The sequence below is a fragment of the Neofelis nebulosa genome, chromosome 8 (assembly GCF_028018385.1).
Source record: "Neofelis nebulosa isolate mNeoNeb1 chromosome 8, mNeoNeb1.pri, whole genome shotgun sequence".
Lineage (NCBI taxonomy): Eukaryota > Metazoa > Chordata > Mammalia > Carnivora > Felidae > Neofelis > Neofelis nebulosa.
The window spans coordinates 5,837,141-5,852,870 of NC_080789.1; the positions used below are offsets into that span (position 1 = coordinate 5,837,141).

The window sequence follows — 15,730 nt, forward strand, 5'->3', positions numbered from 1 at the left end:
ACTAAATAAATAAACTTAAAAATAAATAAAGAAAACACAGCACGATATAATACTGAGTGGAAAACAAGACACCACACAATGCCCAGTGTACCAGCCCTTTTCACAAAGAACCAGACTGTCTCAGGCCAGCGTGTTCATCGTGAACTTCAGATAAACAACAAAGAATTTCTTAGTGTAAGTATGTCCCAAAGATTGCATGGGACATACTCATAAATTATTCTGTCTGGCTCATCACCTGCTGCAGGTAATGGTGCCCTGTCATGGGGTGGGGGGGGGCACATCAAGGGCCGATGGGAACCTGAAGGCAAGCCCGGGGCCAGGGACGGCCTGGGTCAGCACGGGGTGTCAGCGGTTACGGACATCCCCCACCTCATCTGAGCTCCCAGAGGGCAGAGCCAGGCCTGGTCCATTTCGGGGTCCCCAGAGCCCTGCAGGGGGCTGGGCACATGACGGCCTTGTGGCCTTCAGGGTATGTGGCCCCACAAAAAATTGGAACGATTCTCTCTCCCAAGCACAGCATCTATCTCCTGGTGGCACCACTTAGAAGAAGAGCCGATCGCGGTGACCACGAGTTTGCTCTCTGCGTCCCCTTCCCAGCTGGTTCTGGAGAGTCCCCAATGTCAAGGCCAGCCTGGGCACACTGCCCTCCCTCCGCGTGCAGGACCAAGTGCAGAGCATGCCAGTACGTCCCTCTGCGTGGGGATCATCAGTGCAGGCAGATGCGGGAGGGGCCGGGAGGACACCAGGCCCAAACACAGAGGGTCTGTGCTTGCACGCCCCTTGTGATGGGCAGCTCACCACTCAGGACGGTCTCACCACCTCTCTTCTGGGTTCCTGCCTGCAGGATATTCTTCCCTCGAGGATGAGAGCCTGCCTTTTTCTCTGCCTTCTGTGCCCCCCCCGTGCCTGCTAGGGTCACACTAAATAGGTCTGTGTCTCCACCTGGGTCAGCCTCGCCCACGTGCTTCCGACGCCTATGCCATGAGGTCCTCGTGGCTAGTGGTGCTTTATTCAGTCTCTGATCTCCCCGCTGGTATAACTAGGCATCTAAAGCTGGAGAGAACGTCTCCTGGTAGTGTCCGGGTGAGTCCGCACGTGAAGAGCAGGGAAAGGAAAGGAAAACCTGAACATCCGAATTTAGTAACAATTGCCATGAGCTTTGCCTTGTGCCCAGGTGGCGGGGGCTGGGGGCTGAGCCTCGACAGACAGTTGGGGGGAGTCGGTGCATGAGCCCTGCACCAGGCAGAATCGGCCCCGGCTGTGAATAGCCTTCCAGGGACAGGTTCGTGCCGTTTCCCACGGTGCCCCTGGTGCAGTTGGGACCCCGAGGCTCGGAGAGGCGTGACTCCCCAGGTCAGACACGGAGCGAGAGGCAGAGCCTAGGGATGCGTCTGCCGTGTCTGGGCCCAGGGAATGAGCACTTGACTGACAGCCGGGCCTGCGCCTCTGAGCGCGGTCTCCCTTCCGGGACTCAGCTCAGCTGTGATGTGCTGGGTCCCCATGGGTTGATAACACAGGGCGACAGGCAGAGGGAGCTGTGACTCACTGAGAGCTGAGCGCCCAGGGTGAGGGCCTCTGCTCTCCCACCGCGACCCACCCCCAGGCTGGAGGCCACGCTCGGCGCCCAGAACGCCCACGGCCCCTCAAGCTGTTCCCTCTGACCGTCACACCCTTCCCCGGCCCCCCACCCTCCGTAGCCACCTGTGCCTCTTCAGCCCCTGCCCCTCCCATGGGAAGCCTGCCCGGAGCCCAGCTCCCAGGCCCTGGCCCCCTGGCCTTTGTGGAATCAAGGACTTGGTGGCTGATGTGCCTCCCACGGGGGACACAAATCCCGTGAAGGCAAGAGCTGCACCCGTCTGGTTCCCAGCATGTCCCCGGGACCCAGATCAGTGTGTGGCACTCAATAAAGCCCTGACAAATGAAGTAGGCAATTAACAGGTCACCCTGAGAGCATCAGTCGGGTGCCCTGGCCGCCATATCCTCACGGGGCCAATAAGGCGTAGGCGCATCAGAAGGCTTTTTGGAGAACCAAGGAACACACATAGAGCCCGTGGTTCTGGGCCTGGCACGTAGTAGGTGTTCATACGAGGACACCGAATGGCCTCTAACCTGGAGCAGAAAGAGCCCAACTAGGAGTCTAGACAACCAGTCATTATATAGACAGCCAGTCATTACAGACAAGCTGGGCAGGCCAGGTCCTCTATTTGCCCTTCTGTGAAATGGGATCATTAGAGTCCTGGCCCTGCCCTGGGGGCTGTTGAGGTATCAGCCAGAGGAGAGTTACCATCCCGGCCTCCACCCCAGGGTCTCCCGGGTAACAGTAATTACAACCAACCTCCAGGGCCTCGCTCTGGGCCAGGCCTTCCTCTGGATGGGCCCACACAGACCTCACAACTGCCTGTAACGTGGGTGGTGTCATTTCCCCACTCTACAGAGGGATCAGAGAGGTTAAGGCACTTGCCCAAAGTCACACAGCTACATAGTCACGGTGCCCCGATCTGAACGGCCTTTCCCTTACCAACCAACTGCCCGGCCACTGCTGCTGCTACGATTCCCGCCACCTGCTCCCAGCCCCAGATGGGGCCCACGGGAAACCAGGGCAGCTGCTAGAACGCCAGCTCCCAGCCTGCACGGGGAGCACAGAGGAGGTACCATTTAGCCCTCAGCATCGAGCGCTATGAAACAGCACCCCAAAGAGTCTGGTGGAGCCCAGCACAGAACGGGGCTCAGAGACATGGCTCCTCTCCTGCCTCTTCCACCTGTGGAAACCCCACTTCAAATCCCCCCTCCCACAGGGAGCCCTCCTGGATTTCACCAAGGCCTCCTTGGGTCCCTTCTCTGTCCTGCGCCCCTCCCACTCCCACAGACAGTCAGGACGACAGGTAAGGACGTCAAGGAGAAAGCAGTAAGGCCCCAGGAGAACCAGAACTAAAGAGTCTAGAACTGTCCGTGCTGGAAGTCACAAAAGCCAAACGCAGGAACCACTGGCGGCCCAAGCACAGAGCACTCGCACCAACCGCTGGCCTCACTCTGGCCTCGGAAGCACCAGGATTTGGCCTCCAGCTGGCACAGGGGACCACGGGGCCCTGGCCCTGGCCCTCCACTCACCCATGAGCCCTAAGAGCAGGCTGCCAAAGGGGTTCTTCAGTGCCCAGCCCTGGGGGTGCACACAGCTGCTCTGGGGGGAAGTGGGTGGGCGCTGGGTGACACCGGCCAGTCCCCACCCCCTGCCTGTCCTCCGTCCCACCTACTGGGTTCTGGCCAAGCGGTGTCGGAAGGTTGGCCTCTGGAGCAAAGAACAGCAATGGTGTCTCCGTTCGCGGAGAGCTTGATGGTGCGGGCACCAGGCCCGGCTGGACCCCCCAACACCTTCACGACCACCCTCTGCAAGAGGTGTGCTGCCACTCCCGTTTTGCAGGGAAGGGAAGTGGGGCACAGAGAGGTTAAGTGACTTGCCCAGGGTCACACAGCCCATCAAGGGTGAGGCCCAGGTTTCAGCCCAGGCAGTCTGGTTCCAAAGCCACACTATTAATTCCTACAGAACATGACATTTTTAAGAAGGGGTGTGTGTGTATGCGGGTGTGTAGGGGCAAGGGGGTGTGGGAAACACGGGGCACAGAGATGCTGTCCAGATTGGCTGGTCTGGTACCTGAAGGCCTTCCCATTGGCCCTCCTGACTCCCTCGCGGGCCTCCCGCTCCAGTCCTTCTGCCGTGCCCAGCCAGACTTCTTCTCCAAGTCTGGGCTCCGGCGGCCTGCCAGGCAGATTCAGCCACCTCCCCTCTGCTCCTGTCCTGGGCACTGAGCTCACCACGTCCTCCAGTGCCCCAGCAGTCCTCATCTGAGACCTCAGAGGCTGCGGGGAGCTCATGGAGACCAACCGCGGACACGGTGAGGACCAGAGAGGTGACAGCAGGCACCTCCTGGGGCTCGGGGACGGTAGGACAGCCACATGATCCCTCTGCCCCACGAGGAGGCCTTGGCAGGACGGGACAAGGTCCTAAACCCACCCGCAGCCTCTGGCCACCAGGTGTCACGGTGTGGCGTCCAGCAGACAGCCCAGGGGTTTCCCAGACACTGTGTTGGTAGCAGCTCTCCCTGAAGTCCCTGCACCCTACAGTCCCCGTGTGCCCCCAGATCGTCCCTCAGCCTCCCTGCGTGTACTACTCTGACGGCTTCGGGCCCTGTTACCCCTCCATAACTGGGGAGGCCCTTCTCCTCCCTCATAACTCAGGTCACCTCACCTCCTCCAAGCAGCCTTCTGGGATCATGCCACACTTTCAAGGACACGTGGTCTCTCTCCACCGTGTATGGTACCCTCCTCACCCTGCCGGCACTTGGCACCCTGTGGCTATTGCCAGCTGGGCCTCTAGGGAACACTTGATCTGTCCACCTGTAGAATGGGGACAGTGAATCGGTCCTCTCAGGGCTGAGTACGAATTAGAAACAATGCTTATGAGACTTTAGCCCAGGGACCAGCTAACAGAATTTGCTCGGGAATGATTTGTTGCTGCCACTACCACCATCCCCATCATCACCACTATAACGGCCATCCCCATCGTCATCACCACCATCAACATGACCATCATCACCATCACCATCACCACCATCACCATCCCCATCACCATCATCACCACTATAATGGCCATCCCCATCATCATCACCACCATCATCAACATGACCATCATCATCACCAACATCACCACCATCGTCATCATCACCACCATCATCAACATGACCATCATCACCATCACCACCATCACCATCACCATCACCATCATCAACATGGCCATCATGACCATCATCACCACCATCATCAACATCACCATCACCATCATCACCACCCTCATCAACATGACCATCATCACCATCACCATCATCACCATCATCACCATGACCTTCATCACCATCATCACCACCATCATCACCATCACCATCACCACCATCACCATCCCCATCACCATCATCACCACTATAACGGCCATCCCCATCATCATCACCACCATCATCAACATGACCATCATCATCACCACCATCACCACCATCGTCCTCATCACCACCATCATCAACATGACCATCATCACCATCACCACCATCACCATCACCATCATCAACATGGCCATCATGACCATCATCACCACCATCATCAACATCACCATCACTATCATCACCACCCTCATCAACATGACCATCATCACCTTCATTACCATCATCACCACCATCATCACCATCACCATCACCATCATCACCACCATCATCACCATCACCATCACCATCATCACCACCATCATCACCATCACCATCACCATCATCACCACCATCACCATCATCACCATCACCACCATCACCATCATCACCACCATCACCACCATCACCATCATCACCACCATCACCACCATCGTCATCATCACCACCATCATCAACATGACCATCACCACCATCATTATCACCAGGGCCCCGATGGACCCACAGACCATACACAGAAGAGTCACAACTTGTTCTCACCTTGATCCCCACCAAGACAGGGATGAGGCCTGATTGTTCTGCATGCCCGGCAGAGGGTAAGGGTCTGATGTGGACTTGTGATTAAAACGACACAGTACACCAGGTCTCTGGCCTTCCACGAAAATTCCAGCTGCCTTTCCTTGGCCTGGCTGATCAATCGTCCCCCCTCACCTATGCCTCTTGTCAGGGGACATGGCGATAGGGAGGCTCCTGGCATATAGAATGATGGTTGAAAGCATGGGTTCTGGAACCGGAGTGCCAGCTTTGCCCCCTCCCTAGCTGTGTGACACTTGGCAAGGTCCTCACCCTCTCTGTGCCTCACACTCTCACCTGGAAAACGGGGTTGATGACAGTACCCACCTGTATGTGAGACAGTACCGCACGGAGGACACAGCTGATATGACTACTTGCCAGCTAGATACGGGGAAACCGAGGCTCAGAGAGCAGCCGTGACCTGCCAGGGGTCACACAGCGGGTGAGGGGAGAGCCCAGATCCAGTGCCCAGCAGGGATCCGGGGCTCCCCGGTGCTTGTCCGCGCCCCACCTCCCTCTGCGTGTTCAGCCTCAGCTCCTCCAGCGCCCCCAGCCGAGGTCGGGAAGGCGCCCGGCGCACTCACCACGGGGAGCCGTAGATCCGGAAGCCCCGCACGGTGACCTCCGAGTCCTGCAGGTAGATGCAGTTGGTCAGGAGGGACTGCACGTTCTCGTAGTTCTCTGGCTTCAGCTTCGACACGGACGGGAAGTAGTAAAAGTCCTGCTTGATGAGGTCAGCCATGAACTCCTGGTCAAAGGTCAGCTCGTGGTTGCCAGCAATCACGATCTTGTACTCGTAGGGCAGGCTCCCTGCAGAGGCGGACGCAGACAGACACACAGCACATCGCTGTCGGCCTTCTGAAAGCCACGACAAGGCCCGGGGGAGGGGGGGGGTTGCAGCGGGGAGGGACAGACGACAGCCACCGGCGTCCCGGGCAGAGCAGCTCCGGCCGCACGCTCCCAGCGGGTGCCCTCGGATCAGCCCCATCATCATCCCTGCAGCCCGTCCGCCCAGGCGGCCGTTAGGGGACAGGCCACCAGACCCCAGGCCGGCGGGAGGGGCCCGTGCAGCTTCCTCCAGGCCTCTGAGCTGCAGCGTGCCTCGCCCCACGCTCAGGACTTGCCCGCCTCTGTTTTCTGTGTCTGGGAAACTTTTCCCCGGAGAGGAGACCCTGACCTGGACCCCCAGGCCTACGCCCCCCGCCTCACTGTCCCAGGGCCCACCATGAAGTCCAAGTGCAACCAAAACAAAGCTGGCTATGCGTAGCATACATTGAACCAGTAACAGGGTCCTTCTGGCCTCGCTCTGTGCAGAAGCCCAGGCAGAAGCCCACGCCATACCTCCTGCCTGTCCTCTGGGGCCCCACCTGGCAGATGCCCTAAGCAGCTGTGGGGGCTGCCTCCCAGATGCTTCCAGCGCAGCTGCCCCCCCAACCAGCACAACCCCGTGGACTCAGTAAACCGCCACCCACCCCCAGCCCCGACCGCTCCCCAGAGCCAGCCTGGCCCCAAGCTCAGGGGGCCCCTGACTCCCCATCTCCCACCAGCCTCAGCTGCCGGGCTCGCCGGGCCTGGAGAAAGAGTCGTGATGGCACCTGTGGGCCCTGATTTGGATGAAAAATGAAAAGCTGAAGGTGAACCAACCCGGGGGCCCAAGCCCTTCTCGCGGCCCCTCCCGGCGGGGCGGGTCCTGTGGGTCAGGCGAGTACTAGGGGTTCGTGAACACAGCAGCCCAGCTCGGGGCCTCGGATAGGAGTGTCCAGGCAGGCAAGTGGTGACATTCCATGGCCGTTCCACAGAGAAGCAGTCGTGGCCATCGGAAGGAACTTCTAAATGACCTGACTCTGGTTTCTGAAGGAGCCACAGCGACAACAGGGGCACTAAGCTTTACCATCACCTGTGTCAGCAAGAGAGTCACTTCACTTGCCCCGAATTCCTCAGCATGAATGACTAGCTCACGTGATCCCAGAGGGCCGCTGGAGCACATACATTGTGCCAGGCACCCACCACGTCCACAGTGCCGATGTAGAAACTGAGGCGCAGGGGACACCCGGGTGCGGTGGTGTGGAGGACGTGTGGCCTGGGGGTGGCAGAGCTGGACTCTGAGCCAGCCCCGCGTGGCCCCTGACACTTTCCACCTGCTTGGGGAGAGCCCAGGAGAGTGCCCCAACAAGCCCAGGTCACAGAGCTGTGTCCCAGCACACCAAAGGCCACGGCCACGCCTCTGGCTCTGGCCTTCTGTCCTGGCGCCCCAAGGTGATGTGAAAGGGCACCCTCCCGGGGGTCCTCAACCCCCCCTGGCTCCTGGCACACGGAGAAGACTGTCTGGCTGGTGGAGACCCCTCCCTCACAGTGCATCTTCTCTGATCCCGGGTGACCGTGACCCCCCACAAGAGCAGACACAGGGTAAAGTGCTTAGTTTTGGGGCCAGCTGACCTCGGCTCAAATCCCGGCTCCATCAACCATCATCTGAGCAAGTCACTTAACCTCTCTGAGCCTCAGTTTCCCCTCTGATCAAGGTGGGTGTGCCTGGGGAATGCCCCTTCCTGGGGGCTAAGGATCTCTGTGCCTCCCCCCCCCCCCCCACCCCAGGCTCCACAGAGTTCCTTCCCTGTGACTGGCTCTCCAGGGGGGACCACAGTCCAGGAACAGCAGGGCCTTCCCCCCCTTGACTGTGACATGAAACTCTATGGCCTCTGCTGTCTGAGTGCTTTATCATGAACCCAGTTCCAAAAAATGCCCCAAATCCTAAGGACTATTTGCCTTGAGAACTGACACCCACAATGTTGGATCACATGTGGTCGACCTGTGGTCAGACCCGACTTCCCATAGGCCTTTTAGGGAGAAGTGTGTCTGCCCAGGCCTGTGTGAGGTCCAGGAAGCGGCAGAGTGAGTCTCATGGCAAACAATAAATCACCATCATAATGAACAATAACAATGTTTCAGGTACTGTACCTACAATTATTATATTCTAATCGCGAGGAAACAGAACAGTCCAGAACCCGGTTAGAAACTTCCTTCTCCACATCCCCACCCCACCCCGGAAACTGGGACACACAAATCCTGTCTAGCCTTGAGCTCTGTGGCTGTTCGAAGGCCGCCTGATTCCCAGCACAGCCACGGGGGGCGGGAAGAGGGGAAGCCAGAAGTGTCTTCTGAAAAACTGGCAGAAAACCACAATCTGCTCACACTTCTCACCAGCCACCCCAGAATTCTTCACAAGCTTGAGAAAAGAGTGTTTTCTCCTCTTCGGTGTTTCTCAACTCGGGGAGGCCCCGAGACGATGACAGACCAGCTCTGTCACTAACCAGCTGTGTGCCTCAGTTTCCTCACCTGTACGGTGGGAAGAAGAATGCCGACCTCGCAAAACTGTTCTGGGATTTCAGAAGGGACGGAACAGAGATCACAACACAGGATACTCACATGATATTCACAGGCAGCCTTCCCGGGGCCAGAGTTTGCAGGCCAGACCTGCCCACAGACACATGTTGTTTGCCGTAACTTTTTTACCTGAATTTGTTGCCAACATAAAACACACACACACACACACACACACACACACACACACCCCTCGAAAAATTCCCAGTAAAATGCCATTCTTTGTTTTCTAACAGTCGATCAACCGATTTGCACATTTCATGATCCTGGCCCAGTCAAATGCTGCGGATCTGTGCCTCCCTTAGGCAGAAAGTAGATGTCAGTTTGCCCCAGTCCCTACACTCAGCCCACGTCACTCACTGGAAGTCCTGCCCACTCCCGGCAGGCACCTGGCTTCTGGCCCTCGCCGCATCCCTGGAGACTTGCAGGGAACAGGCCTGGCCCTTGTCCCTCAGTGCCACCAGTCAGGCGGGGGATGGGCTCTCCAGGCCCTCTGCCTCCCCACCTACTTTTATCACGGCCCACCCTGCTGGGCCGGCCCAGGGGTGCCGAGTATCTGCTTGTTCCCCAAAGCCGGAGAGCCCCAGGAGCACAGGAGTAGACGTGCTGGCCTCACTCCCCTCGTGCCCGGCGGGTCCCAGTAGAAGTCTGGCAAAGGAAGCACCACAGGGTGACAGGGAGCAGAGAACCTCAGTGGCCCTGCTCCAGCTGCCAGCAGGGAGGGAGGAGGTTCGCAGGGGCCTGAGCAGCTGGGGAAAGGCTGGTCCCTCTGATTCCCCGGAACCTTCCGAGATACACTCTGTAGCTACGGCTCTGAGGCCAAGAACCTGCCCAGGTCCCACAGCAGGTGAGCAGGGGAGGTGACACCGGGTGTCGGTCCAGCTGACCCCACACCTCTGGGTCAGCGGCTCCTGAGTCCTTCAAGGCCACCAGGCCGCAGAGTCAGCTGGGGGCCCTCACGGACCCCCTCCCCACCCTGCAGTCGGGGGACAAGAGGTGGACTCAGCCTGCCGCCTTCAAGCTCGGATTCTCTACGTTTCCGCTTCACGTCACCCGTCCATCCCACCGTCCCACCTCGGCGTCGCCCCGGCCGGGGGAGCCCGAGCCACACTCACGTATTTATGTCATGTCTCCGACTTGGGGGTGTTCCTTAAGCAAATTAACAAATTACTCCAACTGCACGGTTTCATTTATCTCCGCGGCTCCCGACTACCGGGGATCGGGGAGTGAGCACGAAGCTGTCAGCTCTCCCCTCGTCCTCCCACCTCAGCAGAGGAGGGAACTGAGGCTTCTCCCCTCCCAGGGAAGAGTGGGTGGGAGATGGGGGGACAAGGCTCCTGTACACAAAGCCAGGTGGGGAAAGGAGCCACGAGAGGCTGCACGATACCTTCAAATCCCGTCCGGGCTCTCCCTTCCCTGCAAAGTGGGCGCCGTGCCCCTCTGAGCTGGAGGGCCAGCCACAGACACATCTGTCTGGATGGCCACCTGAACCTGGCAATTCGCCAGCTGTGTATGACATTCACAGACGCTCAAGTGTAGGTATCCCCATTTTGCATCTGGGAAAAGCCGGGCTCGGCGAGGTTGCCTAAGTTTACACAAATCAATAATAAAGTGACTCGTCACCACAGAGGACGCTGGACACGTGATAGACCCTGTGGCTCGGCCTCATCAAAACTCATCTTGACCTGGCCCCCCAAACTATCGTGAGCACTGCCTTCTCCAGATGGACCTGCTCTCTCGCTAGGGGAGCCAGAACCAAGGCTCTGGAACAGCCTGACCATCCTGGAGGAGTGTGGAGAAGTCCCCTCCTCTGTTCTGGAACTGCTACCTCTGTTGTTACAGCCTGAGGCTGCATTAGCTTTCAGGTGGCCACATCATCCTGCAGCTCTCACAACCTGACCGGATAAAACGCCCAATGACCAATCATGACAGGCTTTCTTGCGTGGCGTCAGCTCCCCGCTCTTTATCTGTGCAGTGAAGGAGGGGGGTGTTTAGGGACTGATTAATTTGCAGGGGCTTTGTGGGTAAAAAGACGTGATGAATACAAAGTCGTCAGCACACAGAGGAAATTAATGCTCTTCCCTTTGTCCCTTCTTGCTGCTGTCCTTCCTGGCAGCAAAGAAGCGGGCTGGCATGCAGGGGGGCCTCCCCAGCGCCTGACAAGGTGCCAGAGGTGCCTGAACCGCAGGAGAGGGAGGTGTCCTCCGGGCAGGTGTCGGGGCGGCCGTGCTGGCCTGGTGAAGAGAGGGGACAGATGGGTCCAAGTGCTTTTCCCTACTCACCTCCCCTCATCAGCCCAACAGAAGCAAAGAATCCAGTCAGCCTATCCCAAAAGCCCATCAGGCCACACACTCGCTTCCTTCCCTGGGGCCTGTTGTAACACCACCCCATGCCCTGGTCAGCTGTCCACAAGCTCTGATCCAGCAGGAGCCCTGTTCTAGACCCTGGTGAGACACCGTCGGGGACACTCTGGGGAACAAGACTGAGTCACGAGGTCGGTCCCAGTAGTGACACACGGACGTTCCAGTCCACACCGCTTAGTGGACAGAGGAGGCGACTGAAGCTCAGAGAGGGGAAGGCGACTGCCTGAGGTCACGCAGCGAGACAGCGGACGGCCGGGGTTTGCACCTCGAGACTGCCAATCAGCAGCCAAACCAGCCTCTGGGGCCACGTGCCCGATAAGCTGTGGACTTTGAGAGAAGCGGAGCGTGGCCTCGAGGGGCAGGTTAGATCGGGGGCCAACCTGATCTCTGAGAAGCCCCAAGTCCTCCTGGAAACCAGCCCTATTTCCCCCGCCTCCAGGACTGGGGGACATTGTCATACCTTTATATCCTGCACAACAACGTTCGACCATCTTCCCCAAATGCTTCCTTTCCTCCGGCCAGATGATTTAAGACCCTGGCATTTGCTAGTCATGGGGGTAAAAAGACCATTAGGTTACGAATCAGCTGAGCACCAGTGGACGACCATCCTGTTTTAACTTTCCATTTGCCGTATATACCCAAATAGAAACGCATCCGCGTACAGAAGCCACACGGAGCAAGTGTGCGCGGCGTCTGGGGCTCGCGGAGGGACACGCATCAAAACCTCTGCTTCTTGCGCTTCCAAGATTACGCTCCTTCCGAAAGGTTACGATTCTTTATCGCTAACACTTACCCATCCCGTTGAACAGAAAGTGTTGCCTCCAAACTGCGTCATCTGTTAAATTCAACAAGATCTGTGCACGCTTCTCTGTAATCTATGCCATTCCCGGAGTGGCGCATTGAGCCCGGCGGAGTTTTAGTGCGCTCTAAATGCGGCAACAATCAGGAAAATGCCCACTTACGGCTTTTCCCGCCCATTCCCATCTCACGGAACACAGCAGAGGGGGATGGAATAAAGAGACGGCGTAACGATCTCTGATTGCATTTTCAGCGCATCCTTGTCAGTTCTGTGTTTAAACACTTGCCAATGTCTGGGAGACTCACGTTAGCAGGCTTCTCGGTATGGCGCCCGGTCTAGAATAACACCGGGATGGGGCAGGCTCCCCAACTCAGCTTTGAGCCCCCCGTGGGTCTCGACACAGCTCGGGCGCGTTAATGCCGGTGATGGAATCACACAGCCAAGAACACACGGAGGACGCGGGCTGGCAGTTCGAGGAGACGGGGAATTCTCCAGAACTGACTGGAGAGGTCTGCAGACGCGGGCCTGGGCCAGTGGCCAGAGCCGAGGCACAGGAACACACACATGGGCTGTGCCTGCAAAATTTGTTTCTTGCTGCCCTGCTGTGAGCATTTTCCGGTGCTAGGCAGTGTAATAGGCAATTTACTTCAGTGCTTCTAGACGCTCCTACCTCCCCAGGTGAGAGGCAGTAAAGCACAGTGGTTAGGGGTGCACGCCGCAGAGCCAAAAACGCCTGAATCCCTTTTCCACCTACTGGCTGTCTGGCCTGGGGTGAAAACTCTTACTTCTTGGAGCCTCAGTATCCTCATCTATAAGAAGAATGCTTAGGATTCTTGCAACAATCACAGTAGGAAGGCACGTAAAGGTTTGTTTTAATCAGGTATAGTAAGACACGCACACGTGGAAATGACTGTCGTGAGTAAGGAAGTCTATACTCGCAGATCCCTAGACACAGGTGGCGTTCAGGGCCACCACACCCGGCCACACGGGGAAGCCAGGGCCGGTCAGGAGGCAGAGGAAGTAAAAAAGAAACCTGGACCGGAGCCTTTGTTGTGGTTTCCAAGGGAAAAGACAGGGGAAGCAGGGGAAGCAAGTTTAGGATTGGCTAGTTTGAACAATTCTGGCAGGCCCGGGGGGACAGGGGCTGCCCCTAGGGTGACTGGTCAGGGGATAGGGGGCTGAGAGCATGAGGGCCTATAAAGGAGGCAGTGGGGGGTGGGCAGGAGCTCTGGGTTGGTTGGTTTGTATATGAAAGGCACGCTCAGGGGTGCCTGGGGGCTCAGTCGATTAAGCGTCCAATTTCAGCTCAGGTCATGATCTCACGGTTTGTGGGTTCGAGCCCCGCGTCGGGCTCTGTGCTGACAGCTCAGAGCCTGGAGCCTACTTCACATTCTGTGTCTCCCTCTCTCTCTGCCCTTCCCCTACTCATGCTCCCTCTCTCTCTCTCTCTCTCTCTCTCAAAAATGAATAAACATTAAAAGAAATTTTTTTTAAAAAAGGAAAAAGAAAGGCACACTCAAAAGTGGGTCCTTACCTCTGGGAGGACCCTCCCTCCGGGCTCAGCAAGGCCCCAAGATGTCAAAGCATCAGAATACAGAAGATTACAGGCACGTGAATACAACCCGGATAACAGCATGACCACTGCCTTCCAGGGCCGTTAGGAGGAACAAACACTGTGTTCTACGACGCGGTCCAGAAATGTTCGCCGGGAAGGTCAAGATGAAAAAAGGAGGCTAGGGAGGTCAGGTCCCCTGCCTGGGGTCACACTAGCAGGCCGGCCTGCCCAGAGCTGGGTGTGGAGACACCCAGGGCGGGAAGGACGCGTCCCAGGACCGCAGGCGCCGCGCGGACCCTCAGGCGGACCCCAGCCTGCCCGGCCCGCGTGGTCCAGCGTTTGCGAGGGTTCTGGATCCACAACTCAGCACTGGCCCCCATATTTAAAAGGCAAATGCAATTTTTCCTCTGTTCCATCCTAACAGCCAAAATGCTTAACTTCCAAACATTTGTTTTTCCTGGGAGATGTTTTAAAAACGGGAATATTCGGTCCTAATCCTCTTTAAGTGCTTGTTGGCACTGTTACTGCAGAGCACAGGTGACTTGAGACTGGAAAGGACAACCGAAGAGTTTCTTGTTTCTCCTCCCCAGAACGAGAGCGAACGCAGCCAGAAAGGTCTCACAGGAACCTCCCCGGAAGTCCCAGCCCGGAAGAACACACTTGCACAAAGGTGTTCAGCAAACGCCCGGGCCTCAGCCGGGGACCAAGCTGGTAAGGCCTGGCGCTTGAGGCTATGGCACCCCCTCCAGGCCAGGCCCTGTCAGTGCTCTGACCTCACCTTGTGCAACACCCCCAGCCCTGCCCTGCCCTGCCCTGCCCCAGCGCCCCTGGGCTGCCGAAGGCTTCCTGACATTTGCTCCTGCTGTCCCATCCACCCAGGACCCCCTTCTCGCCCTTCCTTCTGAGGCCACCCCAATCCCGCTCACCCTACACAGTCAGCCCAAGTGCCGCTTCCTCCAAGAGGCCTGCCAGGAACACCCTCTTGCTCCCAACCAGGGCAGGGGGATGGGGGTTCCCCAACGCCCAGGGCTCCCAGCCCTGTTCAGCCGGTGCTCTCGTATCCCCCACCAGCCTGGGCACCCTGCCGGGGACCTGCCCGGCACGGGACTAGTACAGGCAGGTAGGTCGTCACACACATTCACTGAACCCACAAGGTATCATCATCCACGTAGGGCAGATGATGAGGCTCAGAGGGGTCAATGGCTCGCCTAAGGCCTCCCAACCAATCCTCTAAGGATGTTCTAGAAGGCTAAGCTAATTACCGTGAATGGGACTAACGGTCGTTAAGGCGCAGACCAGCCTATCACGTGGCGGCCTCCACAAGTCGTGGTGTTCACTCAACAGACGTCAGGAGTCCGTGGGCACCAAGGCCCAGGGCGGGGCCGTGGGAAGGGCCCTGGACTGGAGGCCAGGAGGCCTAGGTTCGGCCTCAGCTCTGCCTCAACCTCACCAGACCCGGGCTGAGGCCTGATACGCCTTCTCTTCCATGACGACGTGACGTGCAGGTCATGAACCCTGCGAGCCCTTTCAGCTGAGACCTGCCAGGCGGGTGTGGGAGCGAGGCTGGGGTGGGAGCTCCCCAGGGGGGTGTCACAGGGTAAGACGGCAGGACCAAACGGGCAATTGCACAGCACGGGCATTTGCAAGGCCCACGTTCCTCTCCTTGCTGCTGACATCCCATGAAATCAACGGTAAAGGAATCAAAAAGGCACGACCCTCCAAAGGTTTGGGAGTTGGAGGGACGGACGAGTGGACTGGCCTGGCTGAGCAGACAAAACTGAAACCAAAGTCTTGGGAGGGGGTTGGGGAGAGGCGGGGAGGGGAGGGGAGGGGAGGGGACCCCAGGAAGCAGACCCGGCTGTGGCCAGAGTCCCAGGCGGCTCAGGGATGCAGACCCAGGTGTGTGGTCTGACCTAGCACCCGTGGGAGCAGGTGGGGCTGGGGCTCTCTCTTAACACACGCGTTCAGCCAACCCGCCCCTCCCTCCCAATCTCCACAGAAGGAGGGAGTTTAGTCTCAAGGGAAAATAAACAGCTCAGAAGAATCTCATTTAGGGACCATCAGGCCCCAGGGAAGATGGACAGCAAGGTAGGGGCTG

General features: G+C 58.0%; 1 protein-coding gene across 1 annotated transcript in view; it reads right to left on the reverse strand.

The window, feature by feature from the left end:
• Positions 1-15,730, reverse strand: part of MPPED1 (metallophosphoesterase domain containing 1) — a 74,520-nt gene that overhangs the window by 18,304 nt on the left and 40,486 nt on the right. The window contains exon 4 of the mRNA XM_058741093.1: positions 6,122-6,347. Within this exon, the coding sequence (XP_058597076.1) occupies positions 6,122-6,347 (226 nt within the window). The remainder of the gene's footprint in view (positions 1-6,121; positions 6,348-15,730) is intronic.